The 20,650-nt window shown below is 45.0% G+C and overlaps 1 protein-coding gene across 1 annotated transcript in view; it reads left to right on the plus strand.

Moving 5' to 3' along the window:
• Positions 1 to 7,896: 7,896 nt before the first annotated feature.
• FMO1 (flavin containing dimethylaniline monoxygenase 1) overlaps positions 7,897 to 20,650 on the plus strand; it is a 31,406-nt gene continuing 18,652 nt past the window's right edge. Inside the window, exons 1-3 of the mRNA XM_032317175.1 lie at positions 7,897 to 7,989; positions 8,073 to 8,228; positions 13,643 to 13,780. Coding sequence (XP_032173066.1) covers positions 13,649 to 13,780 — 132 coding nt within the window. The 5' untranslated portion in view covers positions 7,897 to 7,989; positions 8,073 to 8,228; positions 13,643 to 13,648. The remainder of the gene's footprint in view (positions 7,990 to 8,072; positions 8,229 to 13,642; positions 13,781 to 20,650) is intronic.

Consider the following 20,650-nt stretch of genomic DNA (forward strand, 5'->3'; position numbering starts at 1 on the left):
GGTTGTAAAGAATTAGCAGAATTCAGCCCATGGAGAACATCAAAATGGTGTCATAAAATTTCCTTGCTACTCTACCCTTCCCTCAAGTTCATCAGACTCTCCAAAAGGACAATTAAATGGCACTGGATAAATAGTGCTGCCAGGCCCCAAAGAAGGCGCTTGTGTGGAAAAAATAGGACTACACAGAAGGAAAAGCAAGCCCCATGGTTGAAAACATTGGAAAATTTCAATGGTGGGTAAATATTTAAACTCCTGCACGAATGTTCCCGATAGTCTCAAACCCAGACTGTATCTGGTAATAGAGTTGGCAGGTGTCAGGTCATGGTCCATTTGCTCAGCAGGGAATCGCTCAAAAATCCTGGAGGCGAAAAGGAGAGGCTAGAGTCAGAAAGCGTCAGCGATGACCAGATATTAAGGATATTAAGGGTATTACGGGCATTAAGGAGGGCACATGCTGCATGGAGCCCTGGGTGTTGTACGCAGACAATGAATCTTGGGACACGGCAAGAAAAAGAAAAAAGAAAGAAAGTAAAGCCAGTAGGCACATTTCTGACATTTTGACAGAAGCACCATTGTAAAAATAAAAATAAAACTGCGGTAACAGTTAGACACATTTAGTATTTAACAGATCAGACGTTGTGCTCAGGGTATACCGCGTGTACTAGCATCCTTTAAATCTCACAATAGTTCTGTGATGTGGATGCGGCTGTTCTACCCATTTCACAGATGGTGAGACTCAGAGCAGTTGGGTAATATACCCAAGACCACACAGCCAGTCTTATCGTGGAGCCGGGACTAGAACCCAGTTTTGCTTGATTCTGGGACTGTGGATCATAACCTTTCCCCAGAATATACTTATTTACACAACCCCTATTGCTGATTAATTACTTATTAACAGTTTATTTTATTTATAATCACATATATGTTGCTTCTGGAGGAACTTAACATAGATAACAGCACTCTTCTTGCAAATATGATCAATTAATTTTTTTCATAATATTTGGTTTATAGTCTGGCCAGATTTAAGAAGCATGTGAAGGCATTTACAATGAAAGACACCTATACAAGAATATTTAAGGTAGTATTTTGAAATCTGAAAATTTTGCAAATTTTTTTTCACTTGAAAAATTGAGTTATGGACATTGGGGAGGGTATGTGCTATGGTGAGTGCTGTGAAGTATGTAAACTTGGCAATTCACAGGCCTGTACCCCTGGGGCTAATAATACATTATAGGTTTATTTAAAAATTTTTTTAATTATTAAAAAATAAATAGAGGAAGCAGATTCAAGGTTAAAAAAAAGAAAAAGAAAAATTGAAATGATTTTTCATTTCATCTTCATGAAATGAAAAAATTTGAAAAATTTATCATTTTTTCATTTGAAAAAACAAGCGTTAGGGAAGAAGTATATATCCTACTTAGATGAAAAGTATTACAATGATTGAGCCTTTTTTTACCTCTAACCTTGTAGGTAAACAAGGCAAAAGGTAAAACAATATGCAATCTTGTCCTCTGATGAAAGGAAGCGTACCCTTTTGTTAGGAGACACATTTTCTTGGAATTGAAATCTGAAACAGATACAGGCAATCCCATGTCCATAGACCTTGAGCAACAGAATAAACATCTGGTTTAGTAACCCACCACAGCCATTCTCTTGGTGAACTGTGCTTTGGGAGATAAGCTCTGCCCTAAGCCCTGACCAAGGCCTTTGAAGAGGGAAAGGGTCAGAGATTAAAGATTTAGGCATATTTCTCCTCTTACTCTTCCAAAGTCTGTGTGGACACTGCTCTTCACTTTGGCCTGGATTTGTCCCTGAAGTGCCCACAGCAATGTAATGGCAATCTCTTGACAGTGGAAGCTTTATTTCTTCAAATTCCATCGAAATGACACTAGCATTTAAATGCAACGTATTTTTTCATTGTTCCTATGAGTGGTTTCCCTTGGAAAAAAATCACAGGTAATGTATATACTTCTTGATTAAAAACCTGATTTGCTAATTATTAAAGATTATTTGTAAGTCATTATATTATTATTATTAATAGTAGAATATATCAAGCGTGTATGGCAAGACTAGGTGGACTATTGCCTGTGGGTTAAAGGCAGTGCACTACCGATTTCCATAAATAATGTTTTCTTGGAACACAGCCGCAATACACATCCCCGTCCGTGGCTGCTTGCAAACGGTAATGGCAGAGCTGAGTGGTTTCAACAGAAACAGTACAACTCACAAAGCCTAAAATATTTACTAGCTGGCCCTTTGTGGAGAAGGTCTGCCAATCCCTGCTTTGTAATATCCAAAGCATTGTCCTAATTATTTTCCTTAACTTGCCTCCTTCATCATTACCCCTACCAGGGAAGTACCGCTGGTCATTATCCTACTTCTACAGTGGGCTAGACTGGGAAACACGTGTTGGTCTGACACTGCATCGGTGGGGGGAGATAGCTCCATTAGGACAAATTTATTATCAAATGTATAACCTTGAAATTTTTAGAAAGAGCTTTATCTCTTGAAATCTTTCCAAATATTCTGTTATGTTTTAAAAAAAAATAAAGAGTTCATTTCCAGAGCCTGAGACTGACTAAGGAGGACTCACCCGGATTTATTCTTCTGCCTCTATACAGCCCGAAACAGGAAACCCTCCCGGACAAACCACCTAAGATAGTTTGCTGTTCCAAACTATGACCCACAGACTAACTGCATCAAAACATCTCAGGGAGCTCGTAGAAGTGCAGATTTTTAAAAATACAAACACAGTAATAATTCAGACCTGCTGAATGAGAGTCTCCGCTACAATGCCCAGTCTTGCCAAGTTCCCAAGAACATTCCTGCGCACATTCAGTTTAAAAACCATTGGTTTGTGGTGTCTCCCAAACAGCTGCTTTCAGAGATGAGTCTTTCCCCCTCCTCGGGGCCAAATTCCCCTGCAGTTCAGCCCCGGTGCTTCTGCCCTTCACAGTGTTCTCCTGCAGAGGATGTTGACCAGTTATCACCCTCCCCCCAAGTCTCTCCCTGTGATGATCCCTTTACTAACCCGTCCTCTTAACCACCCTTCTCTCTATGATAGCTGCTCCGTTTTTCTTATCAAAAGCCAAATATGTCCCATCTGCTCTTTCCAGAAAAAATAATATATTTCAAAAAATAAAAACTCTTGGGGCCCCTGGGTGGCTCAGTGGGTTAAGCCACTGTCTTCGGCTCAGGTCATGATCTCAGGGTCCTGGGATAGAGCCCTGAATCGGGTTCTCTGCTCAGCAGGGAGCCTGCTTCCCCCTCTCTCTCTGCCTGCCTCTCTGTCTACTTGTGATCTCTGTCTGTCAAATAAATAAATAAAATCTTAAAAAAAAAAAAAAGAAGAAAGTCTTAAAAAAAATAAAATAAAACTCTTGGACTGTGACATGTAACAAAATTTCTAATAATGAAGGTTTCAAAAGCTTAACACAGAAAGAACCCAGTGTTCATATTACAGTAAGGATAGCAAAGGAAGACTTTCTCTTGTAACCGGTCCTTCACCCTGGAAGATGCTGCTGCTGGCACGCAGCCCCCAGTGCAGAGCCTTTGGCCATTTCCTGGAGGCAGAATGCGTTTACACAGAACGTAACTCACTTTCTTGTCCCATCTGCCTTACGACCAGATTATGGATCAGTGAGGTTTAAAAGAAAAAAAAATCTCCTGGGATTAGATTCTTGTAATCCAGGACAGATGCCAAAATGAGATTGAACATGGAAAACTTCATTAAGGAAAATGCCTGTGTGAGAAGAAAATAGGGAAAGTACAGGAAAGGCTGGAAGAGTCATCGGAGAGCAAGGCCAGTCTGCCTCGGAGTGAGGGAGACAAAACAAGGTTGGGGTGGAAATGTCCTTGACTGCTGTGCCGTCCAAGGAAGATACAGCAGAGCCACTGGGGAGTTCACAAGCCATCAAAGAAAATTAAAATTAGCCACTCAGGAAACAGATGCTGGCAAGGATGCGGAGAAAGGGGAACCCTCCTACACTGTTGGTGGGAATGCAAGCTGGTGCAGCCACTCTGGAAAACAGCATGGAGGTTCCTGAAAAAGTTGAAAATAGAGCTACGCTACGGCCCAGCAATCGCACTACTGGGTATTTACCCTAAAGATTCAAACGTAGTGGTCCGAAGGGGCACGCGCACCCAAATGTTTATAGCAGCAACATCTACAATAGCCAAACTACGGAAAGAACCTAGATGTCCACCCACAGATGAATGGATAAAGATGATGTGGTATATACGCAATGGAATACTATGCAGCCATCAAAAGAAATGAAATCTTGCCATTTGCGACAATGTGGATGGAACTAGAGGGTATTGTGCTAAGTTGAAGTAAGTCAATCAGAGAAAGACAATTATCATATGATTTCACTCATATGTGTAATTTAAGGAACAAAACAGAAGATCATAGGGGAAGAGAGAAAAAAATAAAACAAGATGAAATCAGAGAGGGAGACGAACCTTAAGAGACTCTTACTCATAGGAAACAAACTGAGCGCTGCTAGAGGGTGTAGGGGGCAGGGCTGGGGTAACTGGGTGATGGTCACTAAGGAGGACAAGTGATGTGATGAGCCCGGGTTTTATATAAGACCGATGATGCACTGACCTCTACCGCTGAAACTCATAATACACTATATGTCAACTGAATTCAAATAAAAATTCAAAAAATAAAAAAAATAATAAAGTAGCTTGTAGGCTTGTAGTCGAACTATAATTCCATCTCCCATCAATATACATTATTTTAATCCTAGTAATAAGATTAAATATGTTTATATAGTTTAAACTTTTTTGTGTGTTTTTAAATATTCCACAAAAATTTTACCAATATACTATTGATAAAATCACTATAATTTTTCATAAAACAAAGCCATTAACTAAAAAAATCTACTACTGGGGTACCTGGGTGGCTCAGTGGGTTAAAGCCTCCGACTTCGGCTCAGGTCGTGATCCCAGGGTCCTGGGATTGAGCCCCACATCGGGCTTTCTGCTCAGCAGGGAGCCTGCTTCCTCCTCTCTCTCTCTCTGCCTGCTTCTCTGACTACTTTTGATCTCTCTATCAAATAAATAAATAAAATCTTTTTTTAAAAAAATCTACTATTGCTTCCTTAAAAATATACTTCTGAAATAAAGAAAATTGGTTTTAGTCAAAATTTGTAAGTGACTGGCCCTTAAATTGAAACAAACATGAGTTTCTGCCCTTTCTCAAAAAAAAAAAAAAAAAAGAACATTAATCAATCAATCAGTCTATCGCCACTAAAAAAGACACCTGTGGAGAAGCCTTGTCTAGGTAGGGAGGCTTTTGATACTTTTTTTTAGCAGGTGGGGGGTGATAGGTAGGGACTTGTGGCTGTTTTCACTTTGTTTTTTAGAGAGAGAAAGAAAACAATTGCACTGGGTAGGTCCAATTTTAACTGGGACTGAAACTAAATAAATTTTCACGTTCCCCTCTCAGATTCTCTAGCTCTAGCTCTGCATCAGAGTGGGGTGAGGGAAGGAAGAGAGGGGAGACTTCAGAAGATGATTTCGAAATACAATGAAGGAGCCAGAAGGATCCATCTGGTGCATCCATCCACAGAAGCGAGGTATGGCACACTAACCACCAATCCCAAATCTCAAAACCTTGCAATGAGACAAGATTCTTTCTTTCTCATGTTATAGATCCACTGGGGGCCAGGCTCTGCTCACCAGAGTCACTCAGGCGTCCAGGCTAATGGAGCAGCCCCGCTGAAGGTAGCTGTGACACAATGAGGACAAACAAAATGCTCTGGGGTCTCATTCTGTCCATTAACCGCTCTGAGCCCAGAAAGGACGCAGATTACCTTTGCTCACAGTTCACGGACCATGTTCCCAGCCAAATATTCACAGACAAGAAGTTCAATCCTATCACGCTCCTGGAAGCCACAAAGTCCAAAATCGTTCCTAAAAACCATTACTGTCTACCAATCTGACTTCTGAGGGTTTAGGTCCACTTCAAAAAGGGGCCTGGATAGCTTTCCCCATCCCACGACCTCAAGGACAGCTGATTTACAGTAAGCACTAAAAATAGCAGAAAAAGGTGCCATTGAAATAATTACTACAAGTCTCTTGCTAATTATGGAAAATGAGACAATCTGATAATCGTGTTTATGCTCAACCAGTATTTTAAGTCCTTTGTTGCTACTGATGGGAGCAACTTGCCTGGTCAGGCCCCATGACCTACAAGATGTGTGCCAAAAATGCATGTACGTATCAAGGCCAGGGCCTGAGTACCGAGGTTCCAGACACTGATTGTGGCCCCACTCTCACAGGATCCCCGACTCAACGTAATAGGTATTTTGGTTTTTTAAAAACATGCTTAAACTAATAATACTTTTGAAGGCTTACTTTCTGGGTCAAAAGTAAGCTTTGAACCCATCCAAATACCATCATCTTCATAGCTGCAGGAAGGCATCTGAACTCAGCACAGCGAACTATGCTGTCCCCACACTGTCTTTAATTAGCCAGAAATAAGGTAAAAGGTATGCCTCGTGAGCAAGCCACAGACTCAGAAGTGCACAAGGCCTTCTGGATACAGAGCTTAAGGGTTATACTATAATGAAATCAGGAAAAAGATGTTTATTCTTCCAGAACCTTCCCCTGCTTCAGTCTGACCAATCTATCCTGGAGTTCCTTCTCTGTGCCTGTGGAAGTTATTTCAATATTATGATTCAATGATCAAGATACTTCATCTGGCCTGGAGATGATGTCACCGTTGCCACCATCACAGCCATCACAGTGCGCACGGACAAGACTGCGTGGCTTCTCTCCTCTAATCCCCACCACAGCTGTCTGACTGGGGCATTACCATATTTATTTTAATGGAGGAAACTGAAACTTCAAAAAGTTCTATAATTTTCCCAAGATTTCTCCTGTAACAACTGCTAAGGACAATACACCAGCCCAGGACTTGTGACACCGAAGGTCATGACCTGCCCACATATTTGTTACATTTCCTAAATGTCTGGGTAATCATCTGCACTTTTTAAAAAAGGCTTTTAAAGATGAACTGGACAATGTGGGTGATGTACAGTTTAAAAACAACAATTCTCTCTAAATGTGAAATGGACGAAACCCTCAAAAAGTGAGTCTTCGGTATAGCAGCTGCTGACCTGATTGTCTTACTGTATTTTCTCGCGTCGGAGACTGAAACTGATGAACAATGAAGATGCTGCTGTGGCTCCTTGAGTTCATTCCTATTTTTCCGGGGATGTGTGGGTCTGAAGGTCATGTCACGCGATGTGAAATGTTGGAGTCCAGGAGTGAACAGTCAAAAAAGCATTCTTGCAACATCTGTTCAGAAAGTGGTTTTATTACAGCATGGGGACAGAACCCATGGGCAGAAAGAGGACGGTTGCTAACATACATCTGGGGGAGTAGAAAGAAAGGAAGTTTCCAAAGGGATTTTTTTTTATTATTATTTTTTAGTAGACCCCATACCCGGTGCAGAGCCCAGCGTGGGGCTTGAACTCATGACCTAAACTGAGATTGACAATTAGGACATTTAACAGACTGAGCCACCCAGGGCCCCCAGAGGGATTTTTTTATATGTTAAAGAAGACTTACAGGATCCGTTCTACTGTCAAGCTAAGGTGCCTTTTGCCTCCAGCAAATATTAAGGTGAAGCAGTTGAGTGCCCGGAGGAAGGTCACTCTGCCCGTCTCAAACACTTGTCAGTGGGCTCTCAGTTGCAAGGAAATTTAATTTTCTTACATTTCTTTTACCTTTGTTCTCCACATCATCACCCACCAGGCAACATTTCTCTTAGCATTTCACTATTGCCATTAATAAGGTTAAAATGTAAACGATGACTAACCTTAGGTCCCAAATTCTGCATAACATTCCTTATCTCTTAGACCTAGCGCATCTGGCGTGCTGGGGACTCCCGGGCCGACACGGGCTCATCCACTTCAATCTCTACAAGCTCCAGAGTCCGACTTGTGACGGCAGCTGTCAGAATTCCAAGCACATAAAGTAAGTGACCCGATGCAATCTCCGATTTCTTTGAGTCTGGGAGGTGGGGCCCACACTCTTCCTGTTTTGTTACTGTGCTTCAGGACAGAATCACCCCGGCAGAAAGGCCCCCGCTCAGTCTGTGACCCGGGAGGAAGTATAAAACCGTTCCCTGCTCCCAAGTACAGAGAGTGTTAGAAGCCGGAGTCTTTGCAAAGGGACCGTACAGTCAGATATCATCAATTCTTCTGCACACATTGGTAAGTACACTGCTGGTAGATTAGTAAGCGGTGAATCAAAAGGGAAAACTTGGATTCCTAATACAAAGAAAAATCCGTAATTTTTCCTAAGTGCTTCCATTGATGTAATCCCTCCTAACACAGTGTCAGACATGGCTTGGGGAGTTGTCTTTGGTAAAGTTGGGAGAGAGAAGTAACCCACCTTTAGAATCTAATTTATATCGGTGTGCTGTCCTTCTTCCTGTGGTTAAAAATGCTCCACTCTGGGGCACCTGGGTGGCTCAGTGGGTTAAAGCCTCTGCCTTCTGCTCAGGTCATGATCCCAGGGTCCTCGGATGGAGTCCCGCATCAGGCTCCCTGCTCAGCGGGGAGTCTGCTTCCTCCTCTCTCTCTGCCTGCCTCTCTGCCTACTTGAGATCTCTGTCAAATAAATAAAATAAAAATCTCTAAATTAAAAAAAAATTCTCCAACCTATGCACTATGACAAAGCTTCTTGAATATCTATTGTCAGATCTCTTGTGTTAACCCCACTCCTGGCTGAATTCAGTACACATTTCAACTATCAACTACCTCTGCTTTTGCTCCTCACTCAAAAAACATGTGTTTTGGGGCACCTGGGTGGCTCGTCAGTTAAGCGGTTGCCTTTGGCTCAGGTCATGATCTCCACAACCTGGGATCGAGTCCCACCTCTGGCTCCCGGCTCAGTGGGGAGTCTGCTTCTCCCTCTCCGCTTCTGCCTCTCCCCCTGCTTGTGCTCTGTCTCTCTCATATAAATAAATATTTTTTTTTAAAAATGTGCTTTTCTCGCTATTTTAAAATAATTTGGAGAACCTCTGCATACCATTTGGGGAATGGCAGGCCTAGCCTCATAGGCTGACCCCCGCATTGTCCTAGGAAACCCACCTGGACACTCCATCTGACCTCGGTAGCTCACATATTTGCATTTCACTTTTTTGAAGTAGAGGAAGCAGTATAGATAATGCCCAGGAAGAAAACAAGTTTCTAACCCCCATGGCTAAAAATTGGGAACTTTGATGCACAGGCAGGGATTCCCAACTCACTTAGCAATTTCTTGTTGCTTAGTTTATTTTACTTGTTATTTACTTGTTAAACTTACTTCGTAAAAAATAAATTCACTTTCTACCAGTGACTAGACCTACTTTGTCAATTCAGTTATATTTTCTTAATTTTGATTGCTTATTTATTTTAGATTCAGTCAGCTTCGAGGGGGCTTTCTTCATTAAAATAATGTTTCTTTAGAACCCTGCAACAAAGGAATGGCCCAATTTTTACCAAATATTTATATAAGGAGCAACAACGTTTTCTATGTTATTTTTGTGTTAGCAAGTGAAACAGACCCGCAGTAATCAGTGGCCTTAGTGTCCTTTCCACCCTAGTAAAACTGCCTACAGTGTCATTGATCACTCTGTCTGGAATAAAAGAGGGCATTTTTTTTTATTTTTTTAAAGATGTTATTTATTTATTTGATAGAAAGAGAGCGAGCACGAGTGAGGGGGTAGAGGGAGAAGCAGACTCCCCGCTGAGCAGGGAGCCCCTCGTGGGGCTCAGTCCCAGGACCCCGCGATCATGAGCTGAGCCAAAGGCATACGCTTAACCCACTGAGCCATGCAGACACCCCTACTTAAAGTTTTTTGATCACACTTTGGTTTCATGTAATCACCCATACTCGACCTCCTTGTTCCCAACACGGAAAGGCAGCGACTACCTTGTGCACTGCTGTGTTCACGTAGTCTTGCAAGTTTGCCTTCACAAACATGGGAACTACTCCACTGACACCCTGGGAAGACAGCAGGCAGCTGCGAATCAGACGAACACTGCAAGAAAGGAGGTGAGGGGCGCCTGGGTGGCTCAGCTGGTTAAGCCTCTGCCTTCAGCTCAGGTCATGATCCCAGGGTCCTGGGATCGAGCCCTGCATCCAGCTCCCTGCTCAGCTCGGAGCCTGCCTCTCCCTCTGCCTCTTTCTCTCTCTGTCTCTCATGAAAAAATAAATAAAGTCTTAAGAAAAAAAAAAAAGGAAGGAAGGAAAGAAGACGGTGACCTGAAGCCCATTTTGTGCTCTTCTTTTTCTCCTTCTCTATTTCCTTATTCATTTCCTTCTCTTGCTGGAAGACATCCTTCAGATACACATTTCTGTTTTACACTAACAGCTCTGATTCCCAATATTCTGCAACTTTGTCTCTGTCAATAAACCCAATATTGTCAGGGTAGATATCTACAAAGTGTCAGTTGAAGGAGAAATCTCCTAGAGCTGTAAAAATAACATAGTAACATCCATGTCCTACATGCTCAGCTCAGTGCTATTAATATGTTAGCGGATACATTCCTAGAACAGGTTCTACCTCTAGCTTCACTGTAGAGAAAAGGAAACTGAGATACTGAAACAGATTAGTTGCCTAAACTCATATGCTGGTAATAGACCGGCACTGAACTTCACACCCAGGTCTGACTCCCAGCTCCTGGCGGTCCTGTGAGGAGATACACTGCTCGGAGAAGGCTGGCTGCCTCTGGTCTGCACTGGGTTACAGTGATGGCCAGAGAGAAGATTTCTATTTATTGTGAATTTGCTAGAAAGTCCTTTGGAGAAAGGAAGCTCTGACCCACGATATTAGCTCCCAGTAAATATTTGCTCAATTCATTTTTTTTATTGCAAAGCGTACACGGTGGTGAATTCATTCATTTACCCACCAGGGAATCAACTTATTGCCAAGAATTTATGAAACTACGAGTCCAGTCCAAGTGTGCTACTATAGAAAATAAGAAAAAGGGAAAATAGGAGATGAGTCAAAGAAAATGTCCTGTTTTGGGGAAACGTATAGCCTTAAGCAGAGAGAGTAATGGACATGATGCAGTGAACCTACACCATCGTAGTCTTCTCTTGTAGGGAACATGCTACCTCGTGTAGGTATCAAGAGGATGGCAAGCTCACTGTGGACCTGAGTGGTGACAGAGGCCTCTATCGACCATCTCTAGCCCCTATTCCTACTGCTGTCCCTGGAGCTCATACCCCCGTCTTCTCCCCACTGGTGTTCTTTTCATGCTTAAAACCCTGAAGCAACTAGAATTCCTCAGTATTGCTTTCCCACCATCCCAAACTCACAATATAAGCCTCTTCCCTTCATGCTTTTATTGCAATGTGTACGCAATACACGTCTCTGTCTTAGCACGGGACACAGAATATTGTAATGATTTATCTGTCCGTCTGACTTCTCCACTAGAGTGATAGCAACTCTAAAGAAAGCATCACACCTCATTCATCTTTTGCAGTTCCAATACCTTGCCTAGGACTTAGGATCACAGAAGCCCCTCACTGAGTGTCTGATGGCTGAACTAATTAGAATGAATCACGGAATCGGAGTTGAAAGAACCCTATACATCATTTGATTCCTCTCTACCTAATCTCCTACTTAGAATATTTCCCTCCAAAATCATCCTACATTCTCTGTCTGAACAAATATCAGAGCCTGAGATACTAGAAATTACTTATATTAAGCTAAAATTTGCCTTCATCTAATGCCTTCAGTTGCACCACTGGCCTTAAATCTAATCCTTCTGTTTGCAATGATCCTTCAAATGTTTATGGGTAAATGTTTACAGAACTGCGCCAGGCCCCTGGACTAAGAGCTCTCACAGTAGCCTCTTTTGCAGAGGGAACCCAGTACAATTGATTTGCTTGCCCAAGGTTAGTTCACAGGGAGCCAGGGCCCTGGCTGGCTCTCCTTTTGACTCAGCTAACTGTTGGAATGGATGCATTTCTCCTCCTCTTTCTTTCCTCTCACTCTCTCTAAATTAGTTCCTGAAGTGTCACTGACATACAGTGTTACAGGTGTCTTTCTTCCTACAGAATCAGCTTGGTGCTTTCATTCCAAGTGTGTCCCTAAAGCTATAACACCCTAGTCAATGAAACACAGCACACTGGTTCTTACTCGGGATTTGACACAGATGTGTTTGGTCCCAACACCCACGCTCACTCCATTACACCAGCTGCCTCTCTAAATGTGGGGGTCACTTTACTTCTCTAGGACCCCAGGAGGGGACAACTGTATAAGGTGGTGACTGTAGGGTGTGCATCAGGACCTAGAGCATGACTTCCCCTATAGGGAATCTACCGGCTCTTCCCCAGGCAATCAGAGCGAGTTACTACTGGGAAGCAACCAGCCCTGTAACCCTTTTATTTAACACCTGGAAGAAATGGGGCTTACCATTTCATTCAAGAGCTATTTCTGGAGAACTTGTTGTATTACGTTCCTGGTGCTTCCCTGGCCAGAGGGACCTAGCAGAGAGCAAGCAGGGGACCTCCCGAGAGCTGAGCTACCCCGCTCAGGTTCCCAGTCCTAAAAAGCAAAAATGTATCTCCAGTTCTGCGGCAAGAGCTCATCTGCAGGACAAGAAAAGCATCTACTGGGTGACCCATGTGCATTCAACACTCACTCACTTGAGGAGATAAAACTGTCCCCAAAACACACTAGGGCAACACCTAAAACCGTGTGGTTTAGTGCTACGCCTGCATGTGCTGACCAGAACGTATGGAATTAAAAGCGCAGAGGCCCACCGATGCCGAGGCAGCAGAGGACACTGGTTTTTGAAAATGTTTTCCGAGCAGCCACACAACAGCTCCCAGTCACTGGGCACCGCGGCGCGCCAGGAATGGCTCTACGCCAGCTGACGTGTGTCCCACACTCTATTCTCACCAAACACCACAAGGAAACTACCACCGCTTTGTCCATTTTTAGGGTCTGCGGAGGGTTAACTAACTTGCCCAAGACCACGTGGCGGAGCTGGGGGACTGGCTTGAACCGGGGCAACCTGCCAGAGCCTGGTCACTGAACCAACGCGCCATGTGGCCTCCCGGCATTCTGTCGTGGCTTGGGGACAGAAGATGCGCCACCTGGGCCAGGAGGGACAGGGCCACCTTCCCTGGGGTGCATCCACATCTGACGGGGAGAGGAGGCAGACCGCCTCGCTGGCCGCGGCCTCTCTTCCGCGGGCGCGGGTCCAGCAGCCGCCGGCGAGAGGAAGGTGGCAGCAGGGCGGGTCCCGGGCTGCGCGGGGCCGGCTCCCGCCCAGGGAAGCATTTGCTGGAGCCACACCTGCTGTGGCCACTGGGGCTGGGCTCCTAGGCCCAGGTCGTCTCCGCCGCGGCCGTGGGGCCCCGTGTCTCGTCACCATACCAACCTGAGCTCTGCTTTCGAGTTCATTTAAAAAGGTGTTTGACGAGGGGATCCCTTCCGGCCCTCGGCGCCGCGGCAGCTCGGGAGCTCGCCCAGCGCGGGGTGAAAGCCGTGGCCTGCGGCCCCCGCGTGCACACCGGGGACAGCTCCGGGGGACTGGGGGGAGCAAACCTGGCGGCAGCAGCCAAGGTCGGGGCGGGGCTTTCGCTTGGGACTGAACAGCCGAGCTGTGCTTTCCGCACACAGGGGACCATGGCCAAGCGCGTGGCGGTCGTGGGCGCCGGGGTCAGCGGCCTGGCGTCCGTCAAGTGCTGCCTGGAGGAAGGCCTGGAGCCCACCTGCTTCGAGCGGAGCGACGACCTCGGGGGGCTGTGGAGATTCACCGTAAGTAGGGGTCCCCGCGGCTCTGCGGAGTGTCTGCGGGCAAAGGCTCCACGGGTGGGAAAAGAGCTTGAATTCCTCTCATAAGGCTGCCTGCCCCCGGGGGAGGGTCGCAAGCATCCGCGGACCAGGGAGCCCGGAGCGCCGAAGACATCGATACGAGAAAGGAGCTGGGGGGAGGGGCGGGCACGAGCCCCCGACAAGTTCATGTGGGGCCCAGGGCAAGAGAGGACGCCCCAAAGGGTGGCAGAGAACGGAGTGGCCGGGACGGGCCAAGCGAGCGCAGACCCAGGGGGCGGGTGTGAAGCAAGGCCCGGCGCCGCGGGGCCGCGAGGGCAGGAACCCAGCAGCGCGGGACTGTGCGCCTCTGTCTGCGACTGAGCTGCGCGACCCGCTTCTGTTCCCCGTCCTGCCGCGTCTGAGGTGAGACCACCCGGGCTCGTGCGGGATGAGTTCTAACCTCATCCTAAATCCAGGCAATCCCAACGTCGGCCAAGAACAATTCAAGTGAAGAATGCGAGTTTGGAGCCTTTTTTGTCCCCTGAGCAGAAGAAGGCAGCATCGGTCGGTGGGACGCGGTCCGACCAGGAGAGGACAGTGGCCGGGAGGGGAGGGGCGAGAGAGCCCGCGCTTCGCCAGCCTGGGCTGAAAGGGTCACGGGGGCGCGGCTGGGGCCACTGAAACCCTGAGTTCCACGCTGCCCAGGGAAGCTTTCACGTCAGAGCCCCAAGCCCCTCCTTGCCATCCTCAAGAAAGCAAGAACACTTCCCATGAAAGCTGGCAGGAATAGGGAACAGGAGCACGGTGGCGGACATCCAGGCCTCAGAGCCCCTAGGGGCTAAGAGAAAGACACGAATTTGGAATTGGCAACTGCATAAAATAGTTTTTATCTCAGCGAGCAAAGCTCCAGGAAGCCACGAACTAACTAGACAGATATGGTTGTCCCAGCATAGGCCAGCTTGGCTCACAGAAAGTTCTGTGTATTCTGAAACGTGTCTAACCACCAAATGTGACCATCAGTACGCAGAAACCTCCCCAAGGGCACTGGGGGAGAGGGCACATCTGTTCCCACGTTTCAAAGTCCATACATTCCATTGGGGCAGCAGAAACCAAACACCCGTGCTGTCACCGTCCCCTCCGGTGCCCACTGAAGACGCTGCTCACCCGGCACAATACACCTGCCCTGAGGAGCCTCCGAAGCCCTCTTAACCTGTACTTAAGACAAATAGGACTGATCTGCCAGAGCTGGGATTTGGCTTGCAGGATGAAACTTCCCAGCTAGCAGGGTAATCAGCAGACTTATTTGGCTGAACAGTCAAAGCAAAAGGGAGTCCAGCAACCTGGGGTTACTGGACGAAAATGCACCTGCCACAGGTCACGGACGCGCAGTTATTAACACGTAAAGTCACTGATCTAAGAAGCAAGAGGAATGTGGTCCAGATCCAGCTGTGCCCGCCTGAGGCAGGTCAAATGCACAAGCGCCTTGGGGGACACGGAAAAGGGAGGGAGGCGTCCTACGCTTTCTAGAGATGTCCCATCCTCCTCCTCCTGCCTCAGCCTGCGCGCGCATGCGCGTGCGTGTACACACGTACACACACACACACACACACACACACACAGGCTCGGTTAGCATTATCTCTGTGCTCAAAGCAGGTGGCCAAGCTCAAAACCACAGATTCAAGTGTCTGCTCTAGCAAGGGCTGTACTCACCAGAAAGCTCACGGGCAGGTCCACTGTGCCTGTTCTGGGCAGGAGGGGCCATCCTGCAAAATCAGACAGGCAATCTGCAGAAACCCAAGAAAACACCTATGGAGACCACTTCCGTTTCCAAACAGGAAGGCGCGCCAAAGATTACAGAGATTATAAACCACTACACTCAGTTCAGTTCTGTCTCTTGCAGCTGCCACAGCCTAAAGCAAAAAGGAAAGAGACAAAGGTTGCAATGCCAAAAAAAAAAAAAAAAAAAAAAAAGGCCATCATTCGTGGGGGTGGGAGGGGGTGGCAATGTTTAAAAGGAAAAGGGGTATGTTGGTAAAGACCCAACTTCTGTCCACGAACTCAAGTGGGGGCTGGAGGTATGTACAGAAAGTCTAGTTTACAACCGACTTTCTTAGGCTCTTGAGGAATAACCTTAATGTCACCACATACTGATTACCTCAATTATAAAGTAATATTGAAGAAATAAAATGTGAGGAATTGCCCCATCACTCACAATTAATAATACTCTTGGAGAATCTTAGTATAGGAAGGCATCTTGGGGATGATTTTCCTATAGAACCACACTGGGGTCATCTCGAGGGAATTATATGCCACTGGTAGGAACACATTCAGCGTCTCCTCACAACCCTGAAATATCGTCTAGGACCTGATCACCCTCCTTGGAATGACGTTCCTCCTTGATGTGCATCAAGGTCTTCTCCTCTGCACATGCATCCTTTCATTTATTCAACAAACATATATTGAGCCCCAACTGTGTGCCTTATGTACCACATATTTTTAAATTCAATGAGGGTAACGAAGGTGTGGAAATTTCACCCCTTAAATCACTGAAGAAGTGTCTCGGTTAATTCTTCTTTAGGCTTAGTAAACCTAATTCTTCCAGTCTTTCTTTAAAAGGCTATTTCTAAGACCTCAATTGTCTTGGTAGGCTTCCTTTCATTCATATATTCAAGAAACATTTATTGAACTGCTATTATGTTTCAACGGGGGTGCACCTGAGAGGCCCCCATCCTCTTGGGGGTTCCTCACATCACCTCTGAGTATTCACAGCTCGCATGGGCTGTAGATCCAAGAACGGGGCACTGTCCTCCTGCAAGACTGTCTCTGCCTCTCACTGCGGGGAGAAGGAGACAAAGAAAATGGATTCTGGCTGCTCAAAGGAGGGGAAAAGGAGGAAATAATTGTTCTTGGAGAACAAGAGGCGGGAACGTCTTGTAGGGAGAGAATGTCTCTATTTAGGAGTGACTTTTATTATCATTTTACATTTATCGGTAAATGAGGATGGGGACGGGCACCTGGATGTCGAAGTTGGTTAAGCGTCTGACTCTGATCTCAGCTCAGGTCGAGTCCTGAGATCGAGGTCCACATCAGGCTCTGAGCTGAGCATGGGGCCAGCTTGAGATTCTTTCTCTCTCCACCTCTGCTCCTCCCCTCATTCATGCTTTCTTTCTCTCTCAAAAAAAAAAAAAATTAGTTAATTAGTTAGTTAGTTAATAAATTAATAATTTTTAAAACGAGGAGTGGGAGACCTCTGACCTGACAAAGCTTTCTTCCCATTGCCTAGAATCCTCTCTGAAGGACCCAAAGCTTGAGAAAGTGAATCTCTGTAGTAATCATGGGAGAATGATACGAATGACCATTAAGATTTACTGAGAGTCTACCAGACACTGCAGAAAACACGTCACAGCTACCGTTTCAGTTCTCCTATGGGATATTACTATTCCTATTTATACCTGAAGAAACTGAGACACAGAGAGATTAAGAAAATCCCGAAGGTTACCCAACTACAAATGGAGAGCTTGAAGATGAACCCAGGCAGTCTGAATCTGGGCTGTGTGCTCTCAAGAACTACAGGCATTTCCAGAGTCTGGCTCAAGAATGGGCAGGCTAATTCTAGACTGTTCATGGGATCCCACCAGGTGTCCTAGTGAATGATGGCGACCTTCCCAGTATATTGCAGGACCAAAATGGACCAGGCAGCCAGAAGCCCTCTGTGCGCTTCGCCTCGCCCTCTGCCCACAGACCCTCCCTCTTCCCCTCCCGCTTTGTTTTCCCCCAGTGGCCCCATCAACTCAGGAGGCATGTGTTTGCCTCCTTGGAGTACCAGGGCAATTGGCAGACCCACACAGGGATGATGCAGCCCGAGATCCCAGCAAGGCCTGGGAATCACTGGGGCCATAGGCACACACAGGAGGGGAAGGCCCAGGAGCTGCAAACCATTCAGAAGGGGCACGGACCCATACCCTCTATATATAAACTGAACACTCCAGACCATGTGTTTTTCCAGGAGGAAGAATCGGTGGGAAGAAAGAGAGACAAGAGTAAAGAGGTGGTCTTGGACGCCAGCCCCAGGGCCAAGTTTCCACTCTGCACTATGGTTCTTCCTCAGCTAACATCTGTGATACATTATTCCAAGATAGGCTTCAGTTTTGCCTGGAAGGTTTTCCTTCCTCTTGCCTTTACATCTCCCAGAGTTTTACAAAACAGAGTTGTTTTGGGGTTGTGGGTTTTTTTTTTCCTTTCTATTTATGTTTCTTTGTTCATCTGTTTTAAGTTCCCGTAAATACACGGTTACTGGCTTATCCAACCTCACAAGCCCCATTACTCTTTGCTATTTAAACATGCCATTCCAACATACTTGAAAGTTTTTGACCCATTTTTATGGAAATCTTTACAATATGTATTATGCAAATCTCTACTCCTCTTAGTCTATATTCCAAATTTGGACTTTTATTATTGTTAACTAGACATTGATGGTATTAACCGAGCATGAGTCATTACGTCATGCTCCCAGATGCCAGAGGACAGTAAGGGAGCTATGGCCTAACGGGCCCAGAACGTTCACAGCTGTTGTTTCTCCTACAGACTACAAGTTCTTCCCTCCTGCTTCCTCGTGCATCTCCATTTTACAGCTGTTTCTCTCTCTTTTTTAAAAGATTTTATTTATTTATTTGACACAGAGAGAGACAGAGAGAGGGAGCACAAGCAGGGGCAGTGGGAGAGGAGAAGCAGGCTTCCCTCTGAGCAAGGAGCCGGATGCGGGACTCGATTCTAGGACTCTGGGATCATGACCCGAGCTGAAGGCAGAGGCTTAATGACTGAGGCACCCAGGCGCCCTTTTACAGCTGTTTCTATTCCCTTTCTTCCTATAACCCAGAAGGAACTTCGCTTTTAACTAAATCAAACCAACCTTGAAATTTAGTTTTAATACCCAGCTTCAAGTTTAAAGCTCTGCTATTCACTAAGGCAGCCACTGGCCACATGGAACCATGGAATTGGTTGACGTGGCTAAAAATTGAAATTTTTATTTCATTTGATTTTAATTTAATTTTTTTAAGATTTTATTTTTTGACAGAGAGAAACACAGCAAGAGAGGGAACACAAGCAGAGGGGATGGGAGAAGGAGAAGCAGGCCTCCCGCCGGGCAGGCAGCCTGATTCGGGGCTTGAACCCAGGACCCTGGGATCATGACCTGAGCCAAAGGCAGACGCTTAACAATTGAGCCACCCAGGCACCCCAATTAATTTTAATTTTAAAACCAATCCTCAGTTCAGTTACTGGAACGCTTTTAAGTATATTCATTAACAATTTGGGTATATGAATACCCTTTTACAATTCACATTTAACATTTGAATTGAGAAGTACCATATATACACTGGTATTCGAAAAACTTGCTATGCATAAAAGAATAAAATATACTTCATTAGTAAATTTTTATAGTGATGACATGTTGAAAGTATAAAATTTAGATAGAGTGAATTAAACACAGTACAGGGTTAAAATTAATTTCTCCTGGTTCTTTTTTAAAATTTTTAAATTTAAATTTAATTTTTAAATATGACTACCAGAAAATTTTAAAGTGTGTATGTTCCACCACATTCCTGTTGGTAGGACTGTTCTAAAGCCTTGTTACTCAGAGTATGGCCCCCGGCCCAACAGCATCTGCAGGGGAATTTGTTAGAAATAGAGAATCTCAGAGCTGTGAAGTGTGTGAGCCTGAAGAGTCGCAAACCTATGCCCCTGAAACAAATAATACGTTATATGTTAATAATAAAAATTATTTTAAAAAATATAAAATATTAATATATATAATATTTTTAAAATATAAAATATTAAAAAAAAGAAATACAGCATCTCAGACCTGAGGCACCTGGGTGGCTCAGTCCCAGTTGAACATCCAACTTCTGGTTTCAGCTCAAGTAAAGATCTCAGAGCGAGGGGTCTGTGCTCAGCTCGGAGTCAGCTTCTCCCTCTCCCTCCCACTCCCACTCTGCACCGCCCTCCTCCTGCTCGCACCAGTACACTGTGCTCTCGCTCTCGTTCTCTCTCTCTCTAATAAATAAATCTTTTTTTAAGATTTTATTTTTATTTATTTGACAGAGAACACAAGTAGCAGAGAGGCAGGCAGAGAGAGAGAGAGAAGCAGGCTCTGCACTGAGCAGAGAGCCCGATGGGTCCTGGGATCATGACCTGGGCCGAAGGCAGAGGCTTTAACCCGCTGAGCCACCCAGGTGCCCCTAAATAAATCTTAAGGGAAAAAAAATCCCTCAGGCTCACACAGACCTACTTAAATCAGCATCTACATGTTAATAAGATTCCCCAGGTGATTCTTAACAAGGTTAAGGAACACTAACTAGAGAGCTGTGCTTCTCAAACTGTGGAGAAGAATCAAGTTCATGTTTTGTTGTTTCATTTTCAATCAAGTATATACAATTACATTTGTAAGAAAAGTAAAAACGAACTATGAAAACACTGAAAATGAAATGAAGAAAAAGGTCAAAATATAAATTCAAAAGTCATATAGAGTCAAAAGACATAAAATAAAATTCAGCAAATGTCATTAAATGTACAAATTTTTAAAAATTCCAAATGGTGGGCCCATTTCTCTTTGGAAGTGTATACGTACGCAATTAATATAGAAAGTCACTATTATACTTGCGGCTTTTAGCCAAATAAAACATTGTGTGTGGAGTAATCTCCATATGAAACACCTGGAGGCACACTCTTAGTATGTGTTGGACATATTAACATTTAAAGATTTTTAAATTATTTTTATTAATGTATAATATATTATTAGCCCCAGGGTACAGGTCTGTGAATCATCAGGCTTACACATTTCACAGCACTCACCATAGCACATACCCTCCAATATTT

The sequence above is a fragment of the Mustela erminea genome, chromosome 17 (assembly GCF_009829155.1).
Source record: "Mustela erminea isolate mMusErm1 chromosome 17, mMusErm1.Pri, whole genome shotgun sequence".
In the NCBI taxonomy this organism is placed as follows: domain Eukaryota; kingdom Metazoa; phylum Chordata; class Mammalia; order Carnivora; family Mustelidae; genus Mustela; species Mustela erminea.